The sequence below is a fragment of the Galeopterus variegatus genome, unplaced genomic scaffold (genome assembly GCF_000696425.1).
Source record: "Galeopterus variegatus unplaced genomic scaffold, G_variegatus-3.0.2 Scaffold201, whole genome shotgun sequence".
NCBI classification, from domain to species: Eukaryota; Metazoa; Chordata; class Mammalia; order Dermoptera; family Cynocephalidae; genus Galeopterus; species Galeopterus variegatus.
Window position 1 is genome coordinate 243,901 of NW_007726312.1, and position 23,501 is coordinate 267,401.

General features: G+C 38.0%; 1 protein-coding gene across 2 annotated transcripts in view; it reads left to right on the forward strand.

The window, feature by feature from the left end:
• The window catches only part of SMG6 (SMG6 nonsense mediated mRNA decay factor), a 227,294-nt gene that overhangs the window by 112,844 nt on the left and 90,949 nt on the right, over positions 1–23,501 (forward strand). For both annotated transcript variants that reach the window (XM_008565649.1, XM_008565653.1), the window contains one exon: positions 1,559–1,760. In XM_008565649.1, coding sequence (XP_008563871.1) covers positions 1,559–1,760 — 202 coding nt within the window. The remainder of the gene's footprint in view (positions 1–1,558; positions 1,761–23,501) is intronic.

A 23,501-nucleotide genomic window follows, 5' to 3' on the forward strand; every position in this document is an offset into this window, starting at 1 on the left:
GCTCAGCCAGTGAGCGGAACCGGTCTCCACATGGGATCTGAACCCTCGGCGGGAGCGCCGCCGCACTCTCAAGCGGTGCACTCTCCAGTGCACCACCGGGCCGGCCCCCACTCCACCTCTTTAACCTAACTGTGAAGCTTTTTTTTGTAATGCTCCTATGCATCTCACTCCTTTTGGAGTAAAACTTAGCATCCATGGGGTACTGCCTGTTGCAGACTTCCTGGTTAGGTGCTCCTCTGAAAAGAAAGCCAGGTCTGTAGACTTGGCAGCCCCTGTATCTGACTATAATTCGAGGTATTTCTTTTTTTTTTTTTTTTTTTGTCTTTTTCCGTGTCCGGCAACGGTTCGCAACCCTCAGTGTCGCCCCCGTACCGGACCAGGACTGGCAACGGGATCGCAACCCTCGGTGTTGCCCCCGCGCCTCGCTCAGCCAGTGAGCGGGAACCGGTCTGTATGTGGGATCCGAACCCTCAACGGGAGCGCCGCCGCGTTTCCCAAGCGGCGCACTAGCGCAGTGCGCCACCAGGCCGGCCCCATAATTCGAGTTATTTCTGAGCAGGCAAAAAGAAAAAAAAATTTTTTTTGGATTCTTAGCACCCACCAAAGCAGGAATCTGAACCATAGTAGGCTTTAGACAAGTGAGAGTGACAGAGAAATGAACCTTCTTTTTATAATTTTACTCTGGAATTTCAGGTAGGGAGAGCCAGACTTTACAGTTTCAGGGTTTCTTCTCAGGTTCAACCAGGACCTGGTGATATGCAGTTAGGATGACCAACCATCATGGTTTGCCCAGGACTTGGGGGTTTCTGGGGATGTGATACTTTCAGTGTTAAAATTGGGACAGTCCCAGGCAAACCACAATGATTGGTCACCCTGTATCTAACCTGCAAGTAAGAGAAAGGAGAGGGTATGGGATGGCCGAGACACTTATACTGGTTCATCTGCTGAAATGCATGAGAAGTTTTACCTTCCTGGGAGGATCTTGGCAGGCCAGGAATGACGGCTTTTTTAGGTCTGTGTTTGGTTATTTGTTTGTTTTCCTACTTGTACACAGAGAAGAGATTTCTAGAACATTGTAGGGATTAAAAACATGACTCTTTCTACAGTGTGACTAGATCCTCCACAGCTATGGCTGGAGGAGGGGAAGCTGGTGTTCAGGGGCTGTCTGTGTGGCATATACTTGGTTGGACAGGAGTGGGGGAATTCTGGGAGCTGCCTCAGGCACTGGATGTCTCTAGAGTGTTTGAGTAAGTGTCTCAGGCACACTGTCTGGAAAGGTGACAGGATCTGCATTAAGCAGCAGATTCTCTAAATTCTTTTTCCTGTCTGGTTAAGATTAAAAACTCTCCCTGATCAATTTCCACTTTGCATAGATGGACACACATAAACCAGATTGCTGCCATGAGCACAGTTTTGTATCTTAGCATTTTTGGTATAATTTCCGGGCAGATGCCAACCTAGATAGCATTTGATGCAAGCATCTCCCTGCTCACAAGTGCTAAGAATACTTTTACTGGTCCCTCTTTAAAGCTGTTCTTTTCTTACCTATTTCTCACAGGGTTGCTGTGGATGTGTGGTCGACGCTAGCTGATTTCTGTAACATACTAACTGCGGTGAATCAGTCTGAGGTGCCACTGTACAAGGACCCGGATGATGACCTCACCCTTCTTACCCTGGAAGAGGATCGGCTTCTCTCGGGCTTTGTCCCCTTGCTGGCTGCCCCACAGGACCCCTGCTACGTGGAGAAAACCTCGGATAAGGTCAGCCCCAGGCTAAACATCCCTCACCATTCACCCCTCCTCTTAATTCTCCAGACTTTTTTATTCTTGGGAAGTTTTCTGTGCAAACGGAACATGATTAAGTCATTGAGAAGGGTGTTAAGGGAAAATATCGACCTTTTAGCTGCTGACATCCAGCTCTGTGTCCTGAAAAAAAAAGCCCTCTCAACTTCCTTTGGTGTGTGTGTGTGTGCTCGCTGGCATGTTGTATATACGATCATTTCCTCACTTGTTTAAATAGTGCAGCTTGTGTTGGCAGTGCTCTCACTCAGCTCCAAATGGTTTGCATCATGCTTAAAGCACCCTCCTTCCTCCCCCCTCTTCCTTCTTCCCCCCAGCCACAAAACTCTGCACTAGGAAAACAGCCAGGGCTTTTTCCCTTCTCTAAGGAGGAGAGTGATAAATAGGTGACGAGAGAGAAGCAGACACCATGTGTTAACTTACAAAAAAAGCTTTTAGGAATATGAAGCATTCCCCGCTGCCTGGTTCCTATTTTCCTTCCTCTAAGGACTGTTTTTTAACGTGAGCTTTTTTCTTGTCTGTCTGTTTATAGAAAGCAAAGCCCATTCCCTGTTATGCCGGTGGGGACTGTGGAGCTCCTAGTCTCTGCTCAGCAGTTGGGTCTTCAGCCAGGTGGAGAGTAGGGCAGTCTGGTCTGCTTCACGTTTCCCACATAGCCATTACTAGGCTGGAGAAGTAGCAACCACAGACCTTGGGAGTAGAGTTTCCTGTGCTGGGGCAGAGGTACCCGGTGACTGACTTCTCTGTAGAGTCACTAGTATCATATCCCTTGGGGGAGAGGTCTTTGGAGAGGAGTCCACAAATGGCTTCTCAGGAGGAAGTCTTTCAACCTAGATGAAATATATACTATGGACATAGGTAGATGTTTTTTAAAAAGTCAGTAAAAACTAAATTCTAAATATGAATTGCAAATATGAGAGATTTTTATATCAAAGATAAAATTTTTAAAACTTATTCTCAGTATGAAAGAGTATTTGTTCATTGTAGAAAATTTGGAAAACACAGACAAATAGAAGAAAAATATGTCCCTCAGAGATAACATCACTGTTATTTTGCTAATCATATATTAGTATAATTTTTAACTTCTATTATGCACACATACTTTTTAAAAAACAAAACTGGGGGTCATATTATACATACTATTTCTAATCTTTTTTAGCTTAATATTTTTAATGTATTCTAATATGGAATCATGTTTTTTTTTACTGGTAAGGGTATCGCAACCCTCAGCACAGTGTCATCCACACCACACTCAGCCAGTGAGCACACTGGCCATCCCTACATAGGATCCGAACCCGCGGCCTCGTCACTACCAGCGCCGCACTCTCCCAAGTGAGCCACTGGGCCGGCCCATATGGAATCATTTTTGATGATGTATTGATATTCTTTTATATGCCAAGATTTCTTTAACCAATCTTTGCTTTATCGAACCAAAGGAATGTTCTCAATTTTTTTCTCTGTTATAAAGTATATACTGCGTTTGGGATGGAGTGAGGCCTATTTCTCTTGTATATGCCCCCTCCCTCGTCAACTCCCTCCCTGAGCTGGGCAACTGAAGGGAAGCAGGGCACAGTCTCCCTCTACTGAGCCCCTGTATATAGCCTGGAGTGTGTGACCTTCAGTTTTTCACTTGTACTTTATGCAAAATGGCTCTTGTGAGGGCTGCAAGCTGGAGGGTAGTGTGGAGGCACCTGTGTAGTAGGGGGAGTTCATGTATCCCTTTTTCCCCCAGAGGGGTTGGACTCAGGTTAGTTTGGGGGTGGGGACTCCTGTGCTTTGTCACAGGCATGGGGAGGGGTCCTCTCCCATCCCCCTCTGCCCTCCTAACTTGGGTTGTACTACTTTCTAAGATGATGATTTCCCCTACCCTTGCCTCCATGCCGAGAACAAAACATGTTGATCATGTACAATATTTCTTACTGTACTGAGAAGCCTCAGTGATCAAGATTAAAGCTGTTTAATACACACACACATACACAGACAGACAAACTATAAACTGTGAACCGATGCCTTGTAGCAGGATTCGAATACATATTCCCACTGTTTAAATTTCTGTAAGTAAAGGTTGTAGACATTGGCATATCAAAAACCCATACTTTTTGGATGCATTTAATGGCTATTGGACCTTGGGAATGAGAGAACCTATCTTTCCCAAGAGGAATACTCATTTTATGCCTTTCCAACAAAAACTTGGAGTAAAATTCTGCTTTTCTAGTCTCAGAAAGGGATAATAATGGGGGTTTGTAGAATGTGAGCCTGAAGACAACTAACAAGTTGTTTATACTTTGTGAAAGATGTTGAGTTAGAAAAGAAATTGGACAACTGTGTTAGTCCATCTCTGTTGCTTATAACAAAATACTTGAAACTAGGTAATTTGTAAAGAAACAATATTTATTGCTTATATTTCAGAGGTTGGTAAGTCCAAAGTCCAAGGAACACATCTGGTGAGGGCCTCTTCCTGGTGGTGACTCTGTAGCGATGCTGAGTATCACATGGTGAAATGGCTGAGGAAGAGAGAGAGCTAAGCTTCTCACTCCTTCTGCTTATAAAGCCATCATAACCATACCCATGACCACCATTAAACCATAAATGGATTAATCCATTCACTAGGGCATGGTCCTCACAATCTAATCATCTCTTAAAGGTCCCACATTTCAATTACCATAACAGGATTTCCCATCCTCTTAACACTGTCTCAGTGGGGATTGAGTTTCAGTGAGTTTTGGGGGGACATTCAATCCACAGCGATAAGCATGGCTTGGTCCAAAGGATCCTACTATTCTTCTTTTGTGATCCCAAGGTGGTCTTGTTTCCAGAGGGTGCTTTTGGGAGGTGTCTGTTGATTTAGCCGTGTTTTAGTACAGGACAAGGGAGGAGTCCTAGCCAGCTTCAGACTTGCCAAACCCCATCTTCATTAATGTCAGATACCAAGTATATGAATGTGATCTGGACAGAGAGAAACACAGAGCCACCAACTCAACCCTAAGCCTGTGGTAGTGATTTACAGGCTACCTAGGAGACAGTGGAAGTTCACTGAGACTAAGATATGTCTCCACTTCAAGGACTGTAAAATACGTATGTTGAACATAACATCTCCAAATCTAAACTACTAAATCCTGCCCCCGCCTCCCCAAACCTGGTCTTCCTTCATTCTTTCCCATCTGAGTAAATGGCAGCTTTGATTTTTAGGTTGCTCATGTCAAAGTTCTTGGGGCTATTCTTGGCTCTTCTTTTTTTCTCACACCTCCATATCTAATCCATTAGCAACTCATATCCTCTTTACCTTCAGAATACATGCAGATACAACTCTTTCTTACCACTGCACCCTAGTTCCATTTATTAACTGGTTTCTCTGGTTCCTCCCTCCTCCTACTCTCCAGTCTATTTTTTTAGCACAGCAGCTAGAATGATCTTCCTTAAAACCTCAGTACATGTTGGTTCTCTTCAAAATCTTTGATGGCTACTGCTGTCACTTAGAGTAAAATCCAGAGTTTTAACAGTGGCCCATAATGCCCTACGTGATCTGACTCCACCTTCACCACCCTAACTCTCTGACTCAGCTCCTACTGCTCTCCTCATACCCAATATGAGGGGTCTTCAAAAAGTTCATGGAAAGGGCTGGCCCATGGCTCACTCGGGAGAGTGCGGTGCTGATAACACTAAGGCCATGGGTTCGGATCCTATATAGGGATGGCCGGTTTGCTCACTGGCTGAGTGTGGTGCTGACCACACCAAGTCAAGGGTTAAGATCCCCTTACCGGTCATCTTTAAAAAAAAAAGTTCATGGAAAGATTCATATTATCTTTTAATTCCATTTTTCCACAAACTTTTTGAAGTTCGTGCTCTAACCACATTGACATACTTGCTGTTCCTCAAGCAAACCACACACTCATGCCTAAGATCTCTGCAGTTGCTGTTCTCTTAACCTGGAATGCTCTGTCCCCAGAAAGCTGTGTGGTTCTTTCAATCCCTTCTAAATGTCACCTTGTTAGAGAGGTCTTCCCTGGCTACCCCATATAAAGTGTTACCCACCTTCCTTTTCCTTTTACTCTGCTTTATTGTTCTCATTGGCAGGGAAAAATAATTTCTATTGAGTATCTGTCATGTATCAGTTCTTCTATACAGTAATTCATTAAGCCCTCCCAGTAAGCCTGCCATATACTTATTAGTACCTTCATTTTATAAAAGAGGAGAGTGAAGCTCAAAATGATAAACTCATATGGGTCATCTCCATGGCTGACATAGAATATTAGTATGGATGTGTCAGAGAGAATTTTTAGGAACACTTGACCTTTTAGAAATACGAAAAAGGGGGCCAGCCCATGGCTCACTTGGGAGAGTGTGGTGCTGATAACACCAAGGCCACGGGTTTGGATCCCTATATAGGAATGGCCGGTTAGCTCACTTGGGAGAGTGTGGTTCTGACAACACCAAGTCAAAGGTTAAGATCCCCTTACTGGTCATCTTTTTTTTTAAAAAAAAAGAGAAAGAAAGAAATATGAAAAAGGTAGACATTTCCTTCAGCTTCTAGTATTCATTACTAAGAAATGTAAAATATCTCAGGGACTGGTCAGTAGCAGCCAGATGAGCAGTTTCATTACTGGTCAAGATTAGTCACATATTTAGTTCAATCTTGATTTACTGAGCATATGTATTGCCCACACAATATGAGAGATCCAGATGTATAAAGCAAATATTGTCCTAGTCTGGGAGATTGTGGCATATATAAAGTTGTGAGTTGCAACATAAGTTGATTTGAGCCTATAAGCAGTGAGGTGCTTTTGCAGTTTTGTTGCGCTCTTAATATACCAATGAAGGCATTGATTTAAGAGCACTGATTTGGCATGAATATAATCATTGTATTTCCAAAGCACATTCTACGGAACTCTAGTTTTGTAGGTTCTTAATTGTTTAAAAAAAAAAAAAAAGAGTTTAGTGATCATATAAGTAAGGGTAAAGTAGTGTTAAACAGAGCCCATTACTGCAAGACTTCTTGGAGCTTTTAATATTATAGTGTACATTGCAAGGATAGCCTTTGTAATCTTTCCCAGACTTGCTTCATTCTTGATCTTTTTGATTTACTGAACATCTTACAGTATTAGTATTCTGCCTAAAATAAACAAACCCCAGTAGAAAACCAGGCATAGAATGAGCAATAGGTGAGAAAACAGGTTGGTATTAGAATTATTCAGAAGATAAAAAGAGTACAAATTAGGCTAAAAGCAGTAGGGTGGAGCTGTTTACATTTTGAGAGAAACATCACAGGTATTGAAAACAATTGGAACATGTAGTGAATTGAATTATGTCCCCTCAAAACTCCCTGAAACTTAAATTGTGTCCCCCAAGTTTTATGTATTAGAAACTTGGCCCCCACTGTGACTGTTAAGAGGATGGGAAATCTATTATGGTAATCAAAAGGTGGAGCCTTGAAGAGGTGATTAGATTGTAGGACCATGCCAGAGTGAATGGGTTAAAAATGGTGGTCAGGGGTATGGTTCTGAGAACTTAAAAAGGAAAGAAAGGACTGTCTCTTTCTCTTACTGTCTTGCTCTATCTGCTCCACCATTTTCACAATGTGACACTCAGCCATCACTGAAGTTACCACCAAAGAAAGCCTTCACCAGATGTATTTCCTGGACTTTAGATTTCCTAGCCTCAGAAACTGTAAGCAATAAATTTCTTTTTCTTTATAAAATACCCAGTTCTGTGAATTTTGTTATGAGCAACAGGAATGGATTAATACAGAGTCAACCAGGGGAAATAAAGTGATCTTACATTTATTGAGTAGCTGGTAGGCACCTAAATTCAGAGGTTAAGTAGTTCACCCAAGGTAATGTAGCTAATAAGGTAGTATAGGATTAGAAACTTTATTTGTATGACTTCAAAACCTATTTTCTAATGAATGATTTGATGTGTAGGATTTACTTCAGAATAATTTGGGGGCAGGAGGTGGATAGGACTATAAATTTTAAAAGGGCCAAATATTGATCATCGTTGAATATGAATGATAGGTATATTATTGAGTTTTTTTATAATATTCTACTTTTGTATGTGTATGAAATTTTCCATTATAAATTGTTGTTTCGTGGCTGGCCCCATGACCTTGAAGTTTATAAGGCTGCACTCTAACCAACTGAGCTATAAGTTTTTAAAAAAAAGGAATAGCCATTTGAAAGCAAAGCAAATAAAAGTGTGTCTGTTCTGCCACATTATGCTTCTTAAGTGATGGAGAAACTAATGAAATCATAATAATAGTAAATTTAAACTTTTTCAGTCACTGATTATGTTCCAGGCACTGAGCTAAGCTCCTTATGTGCATTTTCTCATTGAAACTCCAACAATCTTATAGGCAGTTGTGGGGAAGTGATGAGAATGAAGCTGTTTTAGGAGAAAGATGTTGAGTTGAATTCATTTCTGCTTTAATTGATATCCAAAAAGCTTTATTATCATCAAAATATATGCATCTGACTGATACTACATAAGGATCTATGTAGTGACAGGCCCTGTCTTTATTTGGGCTCTATTTATTCAATGGATAGATACCAAAGAATTTATGTCATAAATAGAAGTAAGTGATCCTCATTCTAGCGTCCCATGTAGATTATTCTGTGATCTTTGTTTTCTTCCCCATGTTGTCTGACCAAGAATTTCCCAACAAGCTATTCCAGGACCCCTCTTTGGCTTGATTAGGGAATAAGTTGTAAAAGTCACATTATATGGTTGTAAGTCTCATATCACATCCCATTTATTTTTATAGTCATCTTTGCTTCATGTCTGAATGTAGGGTCCTGGGACACTTTGTCATTAATAATCTGTGTAGTTGAGGTTTAAATTGTCCAACTTTTGGAACTGCTGGTTTGTTTGTTTAGTTGTTAAATGACATTTTTTGGCCTGTTTGCTACACATATAATTACAAAAAAAGTTTTTATAGAAAATACAAGAAAGCAGACACCAGAAAATAAAAATGACCTACAAACTTATCACCTAAAGTTAACCAGTACTACAAGTCTGATATATGTCTTTCTAGTCTTTTTCCCCCTGTACTTATATGGGTATACTTTTCCTTTCATGAAATTGGGATCATGCAGTATATGCTTTTTTCTTGTTTTATATTTTTATATAGTCTTGTTGAGATAGACACACACACACACACACACACACACACACACATCTTTAGTTTGGGGGGGAAGTTTGGTGATTTGGAAAATATTTATTTTAAGTGCTACCAGGGACTAAGTTTTTGAAAAACATACTTCGTCCTCTAATCTCAAATTCTTAACATGAAGAACAAAAAAAAGCTATTGACTATTCCATATTTAAGATGTGGAAATTAGGACTGCTTACAATATGAGTATGTATTTTCTTTTTCACACAATTGCGTTTTCTTTCTAAATTTATAATAATTGTTTAGAATTAATTTTATATTAAGTATTTTCAGTGCTCACCATCAATCTTTTTATTCTATGGCTTTCCCACTCTTAACGTTGTGTACTTTGATTCATCCCGTTTTTCATATGCAACAAAGGAATTTTTCTTTCAGTAAAGATGACATGGATACTTTTTAAAAATTAAGATGACTTTTGTAAAATACATACTCATGCAAAAGAATAAAACAATTAACAGAAAACATAAAGGTAAAAGTCACTCTTCACTCTGTTCTCCAGAGATAACCACTGTTAACAATTTGGTATTTATCTTTTTAGACCACTTGTATGTCCATTGAAATATATTTATACACATATATACATATATAATTGAAGTAGTAGTGTGGGGGCTGGCCAGTTAGCTCAGTTGGTTAGAGCATGGTGCTGATTAACACCAGGGTCCAGGGTTTGATCCCTGTACCAGCCAGCCACCAAAAAGAAAAAGGTAATGTATACATTCTCTTCCTCACTTTGCTCTTTTCATTAAACAGTGTATATAGCAAGGACATTCTTTATGTCTACTCTTGGAACACTTACATTTTGAGATTGTTCTTTGTTTTCCCTTATACATGAATAGCAACTTAGCTTTGGTCAACCTTCCCCCCCTCTCCCCTTAAAACTAAAGATATCCCATTGCATTAATGGTCAGGAAAAATTGGAGAAAAGTCTGAGTTTTCTTATTTTGTAGATAGACGTTTTTGGGGGTTTTTTGGTCCAGCATGGGTAACTTAAAACTTTTTTTAACTTTGAATTTCAAATCGTATCAGAATTTGTTTAGATGTTGGTTTTGTACTTTAATTTTTTATAGTTCTTATTGAGATTTTTAAATATGTAGATTCAATTCTTTCTTAGGGAGGTGGGGGGCGCCTGCCTTGTATGGGAATCCAGACCCTTGACCTTGGTGTTCTAACACACGCTCTAACCAACTGAGCTAACTGGCCAGCCCTCATCTGATATGTCTTCGATTGCTAATATTCTGTTTGTTCTATTCCTTTTTTTCAGTAATTTTTCTTCTCGCATAGATTTGATCTCCATTCTCTGTCTTCCACATCTCCTTTTCTGTCACTGTATTTAGTCCGTTTTTGCTTTGTTTCTTCATTCTGAGGGAGCTTTTCAAGTTTGTCTTCTGTGTAATTGATTCAAATTTTTATAGTGTTGATACCACTTTTTATCAAACTTCTAATTCAGTTTTTAAGTCTGCTGTTGTGTTATTTGTTCCCTTACATTATATCCTGTAACGTTTATGTTTTTGCCTGCCTTTTAGCCAGATCGATTTTCATTGCGTTTGTTTTATCATAAATTCATCTTTAGCATACTTCACAGTGTCCATGATTTTAAAAATTTAGTTGAAAGAATATAGCAGATACTACATTCTTTTTCATTTGGCATTTTCTTCTCCAAAATATGATTTCTTCCTCTGTCTCTTTGTGCGCTATGTTTTCCTTTTTATGTTGCAGATACTTTTCTTAGGTCCCAACTTTGGTTTCTACAATCTGATTCTGGCTATTTACATTTATTTGAAGACAGAAAGATATTTGTTTCAAACAGATTAGGTAGATTCTCACTGGATACCTTCTTTGTCTATAAATATCGGGGATTTTTTTTTTTTTTTTTTTTTTTTTTTTTGGCAGCTGTCTGGTACAGGGATCCAAACACTTGACATTGGTGTTACAAGGCTGTGCTCTAAGCAACTGAGCTAACCGGCCAGCCCTGTCTATAAATATTGGTTAGAATCTTCTTCTCAAGTCTAAAGCTAGGCTTATATTGCCTAATAATGCAAATATCATTTGTATTACAAAGTCACTACCCTGAAGGGAGTGGACCAGGTAGTTTGCAGTGTCAGTAAATGAATTTATTTTCTGTGTTTTCTGTTCTGTATATGGTGGAACTACTATACCAGAACTAGGTTCCTGTGTCCAGTTTTCTATTTTGTTCAGTCTGTGTTTCACATAAATTATATGGCAATGTCTGACCTTCTTCTTGGAGCTGTGTCCTAATATGTGAAGAAGAAATTCTGCCCTCTGGCTACTTTCTATTTAGTATGGCAGCTTACTTTAAACCTCTCTGAACTGCTGAACCATTGTGAGTGGTACTGATTTGGAGCAGTGAAAAAGCTTCCAGATGTTGGTCTACATTTGCCCCATGATCTGTTCTTGCCGTTTGTGGTAGGTAGAATAATGTCTCCCCAAAGATGTCCATGTCTTAATTCCCAAAACCTGTTAAGTATATTACGTTACATGGCAAAAGGACCTTTGAAGATGTCATGACATTAAGGATCTTGAGATGAGGAGATTATCCTGTATTATCTGTTGGGCTCAGTTTAATCACAAGGGTCCTTATAAGGGGCAGGAGTGTCAGTCGGTAAAAGGAGACGTGATGATAGAACCAGAGGTCATGGTTGAGGTGGGGAGGTGGATGGAATTTGAAGATACTACACTGTCAGCCTTCATGGTGCAGTAAAGGGCCATGAGTCAAGGAATTCAGGTGGCCTTTAGATGCTGGAAAAGGCAAGGAAACATATTCTCCCATACGGCCTCCACAAAGAACACAGCCCTACTGACACCTTTATTTTAGGATTTGTGATCTCCAGAATTTTAAGATAATAAATTGTATTGTTTTAAGCCATTAAATTTGTGGTAACTTGTTATAGCAGCAATAGAAAACTAATACACCTTCCAAATTAGAGAATTTTGCCAGGCTCTTTAATGTTTACTTTTCCTGCTGCTTTATCTTTCTTTTCTTAAAAACCTTTTTTATTATGAGACATACATATGGAAGCACACAAAACGAAAAGACTCATTGCAAAGTAAGCAACCGTATAATGACCAAGCAGGTGAAGAATTAGAACAAAACAAGGATAATCAATTACCAGTTCCATTCAGCTTGTGTTGAAGGTCCTAGCCAGTGCAGTAAGACAAGAAAAATAAATAAAGTGAAATAAAAAAAATTTTTAAAAAAAGACGATTGGAAAGGAAAAGATAAAACTGTCTCTTTTTGCAAATAACAATACATACTTAGAAAATCCAAAAGAAAATAAGGATAAATTATTAAATTAACACGTGAATTTAGCAAAGTTGCAGGATAAATGGTCAATATATAAATATCAATTCCATATCCACATACTAGCATCCAACAAAGTTTTTTGCTTTTTGATTTCTTTTTAATTTAGTTTTTTAGTTTTTAAGTTTTAACATTTATTTGTACATATTTTTTGGGTACAGTGTGCGTATACTGCACAATGATTCACTTAGGGTAGATAGTATGGTTTTGTACCCTTTAATCCACCACTTCTCCTCCTGGCCTCTGGTAACCATTGTTCTACTTTTATGCTTCTATGAGAATCAACTTTTTTTTTTTTTTAAGATTTCACATATGAGTGAGATCGTGCAGTATTTGTCTTTCTGTGCTTGACTTACTTTCACTTTAACATGATGGATTCCAGTTCCAGTTCCATCCATATTGCTGCAAATGATAGGGTTTCATTTTTTTATGTAGCTGAATAGTATTCCATTGTGTATATATACCACAGTTTTTTTATCCATTCATCCATTGATGGGCATTTATGTTGATTCCATCTGTTGGCTATTGTTAATAGTGCTGCAGTGAACATGGAAGTGCAGGTGTCTTTTTGATGTGTTAGTTTCATTTCCTTTGGGTATATACCCAGTAGTGGTATAGCTGAATCATAAGGTAGATCTGTTTAGTTCTCTGAGGAACCTCCATACTGTTTTCCACAGTGGCTGTACCAATTTACATTCCTACCAGCAACATGGGAGAGTTCCTTTTTCTCCATATCCTGACAAGCTTTTGCTGTTTTCTGACTTGTTCATAGTAGCCATTCTAACTGGAATGAGATAATATCTCACTGTGGTTTTAATTTGCATTTCCCTGATGATTAGTGATGTTGAGCTTTTTTTCATATGCCTGTTGTCCATTTGTATGTCTTCTTTTGAGAAATGTGTGTTCAGGTCCTTTGCCCATTTTTTAATTGGGTTATTTGTTTTGTTTTGGGTTTTTTGCTATTGAATTGTTTCAGTTTCTTATATATTCTGGATATCAGCCTCTTGTCTGATGTGTAGTTTGGACTCTGTCCCATTCTGTAAGTTGTCTCTTCACTTTGTTGATTGTTTCCCTTCCTGTGCAGAAGCTTTTTAGTTTGATGTAGTCCCATTGTGTATTTTTGCTTCAGTTGCCTGTGCCTTTGAGATCTTGTCCAAAAAAGTGCTTCCCACTCCCGTTTCTTGTAGCATTTCCCCTATGTTTTCTTCTAGTAGTTTCATAGTTTTGGGTCTTAAATTTAGGTCTTTAATTCATTTTGAGGTTTTGTTTGTTTGCTTGTTTGTTTGTTTTATGGCAGCAGGCCAATATGGGGATCTGAGCTATTGAGTTGATTTTTATATATGGTGGGAGATAGGGGTCTAGTTTCAGTCCTCTGCACATGGATATCCACTTTTCCCAGCACCATTTATTGAAGAGGCTATCCTTTTCCCAGCATATGTTTTTGGTCGCTTTGTCAAAAATCAGTTGGCTGTAAAAGTGTGTGGGTTTATTTCTGGGCTCTCTATTGTCTGTTTTGGTTGCTAAAATTAATAAGTGAATTTAGCAAAGTTGAATAAAAGGTTGGTATGCAAAAATCAATTTCATATCTATGTACTAGCATCATATAAAATGAAGTTTTTTAAAAAGTTGCTTTCTCAGGAAGGGAAGCTGTGAATCAGGTCTTAATGACCTGCTTCCAGCTATACTCTGTCTATCTGGCAGGAATTCTTTATGATTTATGGTGTATGGATGGCACTTGCCCATTTAACAGCGACTGAGTATCTGCTATGTGCCAGGCACTATTCTAGGTACTGCAACTATAGACACAGTAGACAAAGGATGCTTCATGGGGTGTGAAGGATATATACATATATTTTATGTATTCAGTTTGGTCACTTCAGTTGGGATATTGGGAAGTAGGGTTATTTAATTCAGAAGTCTATGCTTTTTAAGTTTTTGTTTTTGTTTTTGTTTTGGCAGCTAGCTGGTACAGGGATTGAATCCTCCACCACGTTCTAAACAATAAGTTTTTTAAATTATAAAAATAATCGTTAGCCTGGTTAGCTCAGTTGGTTAGATTATGGTGTTGTAACACCAGGACCAGGATCAAGGGTTCAGATCCCCATACCAGCCAACTGCAAAAAAATAAAAATAAAAATAATTATATATATATATCTTTGTATTACAAAATAGATGTTCATTTAAAAGTATTTTTAAAATCAAGATTTGCAATAAGGAAAATAAAGGATATTTCCTTGATCTACCACGCAAAGATAATACCTTGTTCCACATCCTTCCAACCTGGGTGGATGAATGTATTGACAGATGGACAGCTGGATATATGTGAAGTTTTTGCTTTTTAACAGAAATAGATTCAAACTATACTTACTGTTTTGTAATCTACTTTGTTCATTTAGTAATAAATGTATATTTCCATGTTAACCTATCACGTGAATTTTAAGAGCTGCATATTATCTCATTATGTGCATACCATAATATTTGTTTTGTCCTGAATCATTAGACATTTTAGGAAGTTACTGAATTTTCCATTTTATAAACAGTGCCATCTCAGGCAACCTTATACACAAATCTTTACGTATATCTTTCACTAATTTATAAGGATAAATTTTGAAGTGGAATTACTAGGTTAAAGGGGTTGTGTATTTTTTTTTGTCCTTTTTGAGACCAGCCACACCGCGCTCAGCCAGTGAGCGCTGTGAGTGGACCGGTCATCCCTATATAGGATCCGAACCCACGGCGGGAGTGCTGCTGTGCTCCCAGCGCCGCACTCTCCCCGAGTGCGCCACAGGCTTGGCCCAGTTGTGTATATTTTTAAGGCTTTCACTAGATAAGACCAAATTGCCCTCCAAAATGGTAATAGCAGTTTAAATTGCACAGTATGAAAGTATTTGTTATCTAGCATCCTCATCAATCCTTAATGTTTTAACTTTTTGTAACTTTGCCATAGATGGGCAAAAAATGTCATCTCGTTTTAATTTTCATTCACTGATTACTAATAGGGTTGGGGTTTTTTTGTTGTTTTCAGCTGGCCAGTACAGTGATTGAATACTGGAACTTGGTGTTATCAGCACCATGCTGTAACCAACTGAGCTAACCAGCCAACCAAGTTGGCTTTTTAAAATTATTATTTTTATTAGCTATATAGGTATTGTGTTTATAATAAATTGCCTGTGATCTTTGCCCATGGAATGCTCATCCATTTTTTTTCCTTAATGATTTGTAAAAGCTATTTATGAATGGCTTTTGAACTTTCTTTGGTTACCCTTGTACAGAAGATGTTTTGTTTTTATATGTATTGAATGATATGGGAATTTTGAAGGGAGAGGTATATAGCAACTGTTATATAGGCAATAAGAAATGTTCCTCTGTCACATCATGCTAGATAAGATCTTTTGTTTACTTTCACCTTCTTATACCTCCCTCTCTATCAGTCCATAGATATCTAAAGAAAAATCATTTGCAGCCAAATCTTTAGAAATTAACTGTGAACTATAACTATTTTCTTCTCTATTTTGCCTGTTTAATTCAAGGAGCTCTTGCTGGATGTAGTTAAACTTAGTAAAAATTATACAGTATTTTGAAAAGTCCTCTGATTTACATCTAGAAAACATTTAAATTCAGACTTTTTTTTGGCCTCTTCTCACTGTAGGTGCAATAAAAACTCTGATGAGCTGCTTTGTTTAATGATTCCCTTTACCAGTGGCCCTTTGGCACTGGCTATTTGTATTGTGTTTTCTCTCCACCTACCTAATTGTTGTCCTCACTTATTTTGTGCTCTCTCACCTCTGTATGAATTGTTTATAAATTTATAGAATTATTAATTATGACTTCCAGGTACTCCAGTCCTTTCAGATTATATCTGCTACTGCCTAATGTTTAATTCCCCAAATGGGCTTTGTTGAACTCCACTGTCTTTATGCTCATGCTGGATAGGTTAATGACTAGGTGGGGGTTTTTTTGTTGTTGTTCTAGGATTGTGATTGTCACATTTTGGCATTCATTAAAATCACATTGAGGCTTGTGTAGCTCAGCTGGTTTAGAGCATGGTGTTATAACACCAAGGTCAAGGGTTCAAGTCTCTGTACCAGCCAACTACCAAAAAACCAATTAAAAGCATGTTGGGGGTATGTTAAAATATCAATTGCTGGGTCCCACTCCAAAAGTTTCCAATTAATGGGGAGGAGAGACTGAAAATTGCATTTCTGATGGGTTCCTATGTGATGCCAATGGTCTGGGTTCCACACATTGAGAAGCACTGCCTCTAGGAACTTGGTGGCTGCTAAGGTTGCAGCCACTTAGGCAAAGATTTTGACTCAGGTAAAAAAAAAAAAAAAAATAGAGTCCAGGTGTAAGTAATTCTAATTCTGTAAGAATTCTTCCTAATTCTGTCTTTAACTTTGGGATGTAGAGCATATTCAGAGTTCATACTCTTTGCCAAACAGCCTTCTGAGCTCTTCAGAAAGAAGTTATACTTAAATGCTGTGAATATATTTATTCTGAATATATATGAAGAGTCACATGTCTTGGTCACTAAATGTCACTTGAACCAAACAAGTGACATTTAGTGAGTACTTATCATGTGCTCAGCACTGTTTTTAATGCTTTACATTATCTCATTTAAATTTTGCAAAAGCCCTGTGGGAATTTGAACTGTAGGGAAGAACTTGCCCAGGATGACATAGCTAAGAATGATGGAGTAAAATCCAAGCAATCCAAGTCTAGAGCACACACAATTAAATATAAATACAGTTGTAGAGTGGTTGAACAAACATATTGACTTAGTTCTCCTCTTGACTTTGACAGTTTTATTTTCACTGGGAGCTTGATTTCTCATCAGGAGCTTGGGAACCATTGACCTGCTTATAGCGAGATCATCTGATCTTCATATAGGTGGAATAGGATGTGCATGTTGAATTTACCTGCATTTTGGAGTTATGCAAATCTTGGAATGCTCTTGAATTGAAGACACCTGAGTGTCTAGAATATAAGTCTTTGGAGAGAGAACTTGATTTTTTTTAGGGAAACCCTTCAGAGTGCTCTAAGAGGTGTTGAATATACTCACAGATGATCTGCATCATTTTGGAAGTGGGTCCAAGGGCAAAAATCTGAAAGTAGTGGTAGTGTAACTTCTAAGGAATAGAAGGTTGGGACAACGTCCTGGACTTCAAACTTTGCATGCAGGATTGCTCATAGATGCACAGTGACTCTTGGAGTTGTCTGAAGGGGGTGAATGATTAATAAAAACCTGAGGGTCAGCTACGTAAGCATGCCTGCCTGCCTGCCTGCCTGCCTGCTTGTCTGCCTACCTACATACAAACAATCATTGGCTCAAGACTTAACATGTTTGGGCCACAATTAAACATAAAGTTGAAATTGGTAAGAGGAAGATGTACAATAATAATTAGAGAAAAAACTATTCACATAAGCTTCTGCCACAGTACTTCCCGTCCCACCCTTTTTTATTTCCTTTACTATATTTTTATTTACTATACTATATTTTTTATTTCCTTTACTTTTATGTCCTTTTTAAAATTTCTTTTAATATAATCTCTCATTTATGTGAAAGAATATATATTTTACTTCATAATTTTAGATATCTAAAACAATATTTATAGTTAATATCTTTACTTTTATTAATAAACTTATTGACATATAATTTATGTACAATAAATTCATACATTTGAATGTATTGATGAATGTATATACCTGTGTAATGACCACCCTAATCAAGATATAGATTATTTCCATCTCCCCAAAATGTTCCTGAGTGCCTCTATCCCCTATCCCACTCCCTGCCCCAGGCAACTACTGATCTAATTATTCTCACTATATATTAGATTTGTCTCTTCTAGAATTTCATATAAATGGAATCATATAGTATGTCATTTTATGTCTTTGTTCATTCACTCAGCATGTCTGTGAGATTCATCCATGTTGTGCATTGTGTGTTTTTTCAGTAGTCCTTTCCCTTTCATTGATGGTTCATATCTCAGTTAATTTTTCTGTTCACTTGATGATGGGCATTTGGGCTGTTTTAATTTTTTTATTGTTATGAATAAAGATGCTGTGAAGACCCAAGTACAACTTTTTTTGTGGACGTATGTTTTCATTTCTCTTGGGCAAATATCTAGTAGAATTACTTAGTTATATGATAATTATATATCAACTTTAAAAGAAACTGCCAAACTATTTTCCAAATGGGTTGCTCCATTTTATATGTTGCTCCCACTAGCAACATATAAGAGTTCCAGTTGCTTCGCATCTTTGCCATCACTTGGCATTTCTAATCTTTATAATTTTAGCCATGCTAGTAAGTGTGAAGTAGTGTATCTCATTTTGGTTTTTATTGGCATTTCTCTGATTAATGATGAGCATCTATCTTTTCATGGGTTTATTGATAATTCATATATCCTCTTTTGGGAAATGTCCAAATCTATTGGCCATTTTTAACCAGTGGGGTGTTTTCTTATTGAGTTTTTAAAAAAAATTTATATCCTGGGCACAAATACTTGTCAAATATGTCTGTGAATACTTGTATTTTCTACAGGGTATGGGTGGTTCACCCCCCCCCCTTTTTTTTTGTACATAGTCTTAAAAGAGCAAAATATTTTATTTTGATGAAGTTCAGTTTTTCACAGCTTTACTTTATGATTAACACCTTTTCTGTCTTAAGAAATCTCTGCCTTCTGATGTTCAATGCCAGATTTAAAAAAAAAAAAAAAGGAAAGGAAAGAAAGAGGGCTGGCCGGTTAGCTCATTCGGTTAGAGCACAAGCTTATAACACCAAGGTCGTGGGTTCGGATCCCAGTACTGGCCAACTGCCAAAAAAACCAAATCTTTGCCCTACTTCCAAGATTATGAATATTTTCGCCAGTGCTTTTAGTGTTATATTTCATTTCTGCTTTTTTCTTCTTTTTTATTTTTATTTTATTCTTTCCTGGTTGTTCTAGGGCTAACAATTAGCATCGCTAACTTTTCAGAATATATTTAGAGTCAGTATTGTACCTCTTTACACTTCATACCTTATGCTTCCTGCTATACACTTCATAAATGTACTAGGGCCGAGCCCGTGGTGCACTCGGGAGAGTGCAGCACTGGGAGCGCAGCAGCGTTCCCGCCGCGGGTTCGGATCCTATATAGGGATGACCGGTGCGCTCACAGCGCTCACTGGCTGAGCGTGGTGCAGCCGGTCTCAAAAAAGGACAAAAATAAATAAATAAATAAAAATAAAATAAATGTACTAACCTTACAACAATGTAATTCCATTTACCCATTCCCCACTTGTTTTGTGCAGTTGTCTTCTCTTGTAGTTTTCATATGTTATAAACTTTAGTGTACCATGTTATTATTTCTGTTTAAACAGTTAATTGTCTTTTAAGTAAAATATGAACAAAAAGAAACACAGACTTATATTTATCCTCTTATTTATTGGTTTTTTCTTGTTTTCTTTCTCACTTTGGTTTTAAAGGAATTTTTTTCTGGGTAGAAAATTCTGGATTGAATTTTTTTTTCTTTCAGCAACTTCAGTATGTGGTTCTATTATTATCTGGTATCCACTGTTTTTTTGTCTTTTTTTTTTTTTTTCGTGTCCGGCAACGGATCGCAACCCTCAGTGTCGCGCCCGTACCGGACCGGGACCGGCAACGGGATCGCAACCCTCAGTGTTGCACCCGCACCTCGCTCAGCCAGTGAGCGGGAACCGGTCTGTATGTGGGATCCGAACCCTTGGCGGGAGCGCCACCGCGCTCCCAAGCGGCGCACTGTAGCAGTGCGCCACCAGGCCGGCCCTCCACTGTTTTTTCATAAGACATTAGCAGTCATTCTTATGCCCGTCTTTGTAATGTATCTTTTTTTTTTTTTTTTGCTGTTTTGAATTTTTTTGTTTTTGGTTTTTAGAAGTTTGAGATGTGCATTAGGTGTAGTTCTTTTTACATTTATTCAGCTTTTGATGTTCACTGATCCTCTTGGATCTGTAACTAGGTATTTTTTATCAAATTTGGGATGTCTTTAGACATTATTCTTTTTTCAGCCCCAATTCTCTCTTCTCTTTCTGGAATTCCAATTAAGTGTACATTAGACATTTTGGGATAGTCCCACAGATTTGTGAGGCTCAATTTTACTTCAGTGTTTTTCCTCTTTAGTTTTCAGATTTCTTAATTTCTATTGATTTGTCTTCAAGTTCACTGACTCTTCTGCCATTTCCAGTATGTTAAACTCATCTAGTAAAATTATTTCATTATTTTTCTTTTCAGTTCACAAATTTCTATTTTGTTCTCTCTTATAATTTCTGTTTCTCTCCTCACATTTCCTATTTGTTCATTCATTAAGACTGTATTTTACTTTAATTCTTCTAACATTTTGTCATATTAATATATTGGACATATTTATAATAGCTGCTTTAAAGTCTTTGCCAGCTAATTCCAACGTCTCAGCCATCTCACATCTGATTTCTGTTGAATATGGATTGCATTTTCCTATTTCTTTCTAGTGATTTTTGTTTAAAATCACTGGACATTGTGGATAATTTGTTATAGAGACTCTGGATCTTGTTATCTTCCTCTGGAGGGTGTGTGTGTGTATGTGTGTGTGTGTGTGTGTGTGTGTGTGTTTTAATGGGCAGTTCAGTTACTGCCTGATCATCTTCACTTGTGTAGGCTTAGTTTTTACACATTATTAATGAAGATATGTAGAAACTTAGGGTGTTTCCCAAGCCCCAATAACTTGGCAATAGTCATCCTCAAAACTCTGTCTCTGCAGACTTTGTTTTAGGTTGGGTTTTAGGCTCTATTAATGCAGATTTAAATTAGGTCTAATTGGGCCGGCCCGGTGGCGCGCTGCTACAGTGCGCCGCTTGGGAGTGCGGTGGTGCTCCCGCCGAGGGTTCGGATCCCACATACAGACCAGTTCCCGCTCACTGGCTGAGCGAGGTGCGGGCGCAACACCGAGGGTTGCGATCCCATTGCCGGTCCGGTCCGGTGCAGGAGCGACACTGAGGGTTGCGATCCGTTGCCGGACACGAAAAAAGACAAAAAGGAAAAAAAAAAATTAGGTCTAATTGTAGGGTGTGCCTTTTACTCCTAAAGTATGGCCTCTCTCAAGTCTCAGCTGGATGCTGAGTGTTAACATTGTTAAAATCTCTTCACTCTGGCAGTGTTGGAACTCCAGTTCCCCCATCCCCAGGCAGTGCTCACTCCCCAGCACTGCTGGACCTCTAATATCTTTCCATTTCACTCTCAACCCAATAGCAGCTGCGATCTGGTAAACCTTTGGTGGTCTTGGCCAACACATGTACAGTCCAGCCATCACCCATGTATTCACTGAGGACTCTCACATGTACTTCGTGTCCTTTCTTTGCATGGCTTCTTCCTATCCATTTTCTTAACAGGTTCTAGCCACTTTGGCTGTCTCAGATTCTGCTTTCTGTATCCTCAGCTCAGCAGGACCACTACAATCTGTTTAGGATTCAGCTTTCTGTGTCATGGTTGGGAAATTATCCTCAAAGCAGAGGATTGGGTGACCACAGGCTCACTTTGTGAGTTTCTCTTCTCTCAGGGATAACAATCTTGCACTGCCTATTGTCCACTGCCTAAAAAACTGTTGCCTCATATATTTTATACCTACTTATTGTGGGAGGACTAATTCAGTACCAGTTATTCCATCATGTGCAGAAGTAGAAGGTGGCCTGTCTTTACTTTTTAATTACAAAAATAATACTTCCTGCAATATTAAAAGTTTAGAGAACTATGGAAAATAGAGTACAAGTCCCTCCCTTCTAGAGATAATTGCTATTAGCAGTTTGGGAACCATCCTTCCAGACATACACAGAGTATTCATTTTTCTAATCAAATAAAAATGCATGCTATATATACATTACCTTTTTGTATGTGTTTTGTTTTGCTTAATATGTTTTAGGACTCTTTCTGAATCAGTACATATAAATCTATGCCATTCTTTTCATGTTGTACCATATTCCATTATATAGATATGACGTAATTTATTTATTTCCCTATTAATTGATGCTTAGCCATGTCCAATTTTTGTTATTACAAATGGTGCTGGAATGAACTTCCTTTTACTTAAATCTTTGTATACGTATGGGACTGTTTCTGTAGGATACTGTCCTACAAGTGAAATTGTTTTGTCAAAGGATATACATGTTTACTATTTTGACGTACTACCGAATTATCCTCTTAAATGATTATACCAACTTACACCCCCACTAACAGTGTATGAGTGTCTGTTTCCTCATACTCTCACCAGCACTATGTATGTTACTGTCAGTATTTTAAATTCCTCCCACTCTGAGTAAGAAAAAAATGTATCTTTAACTGGCATTTTTATATTGAGTTATTTATTATTGATATGTAGGAGTTCTTTATATGCTGTAGATAGATTTTGTTTTATATGTTGCAAATACTTTCACCTAGTTTGTAGCTTGTTTTGTAATCTTGCTTACCTTTTTTACAGTGTACAACTTAAGATTTTTATAGAGCCAAATTTGTCTTTTTTATTTTAACATTTGAATGTTTTTGTGGGGTGCAGGGTATTGTTTCAATACATGCATATACTGCATGATGATTCACTTTAGATAGTTGGGTTTTCTTGACATGCTTCTTTCCTCTTTGTGCACACCTATTATTGTTCTTGCTGATTGTTTAGCTTGCTTTCTCTAAAAAGGAAGTTTTGTGATTAACAGGGTACACTGTGATTTACCCAGGCTTCCATTTGAAATTTTGACTATAGAGACTGCCTCTTTTATCTGCTCCTAATATTCCAAATACTGCCATCATTTAAAATAAAGTTTTTTGAAGTTTTGATGTTTTTGTGAACAGTTTTTTGTGATATCACTATTGCCAGTCACAGGAAAAATGGATCTTTAGCTGCCTAAGAGTAAATTCAAATGTTTTCTTAACTACCAGTAAGCTCAGAAACAGCCAGATGAAATAAATGTAAATCCTCATTTGTAATGAATGCTTATCTAGCAATACTTTTTTTTGGCTCATGCACACACTCCTCTAAAGTGAAGAAGAGAATGAGAAACTGTTTTTAATTCTAGAATGCATAAGAAAACGTGGTTTGCATATGTGCAGCAAAAAGCTTTGGAAGGTTGGAATTGCGCAATGAGCATTAGGTTGAGCAATTACTTAACAAGGCATACACATTGGGGGATATCCTTTGCTTTTGTGCAAATAGGGAACTCCAGAGGTGCCTGAATAGG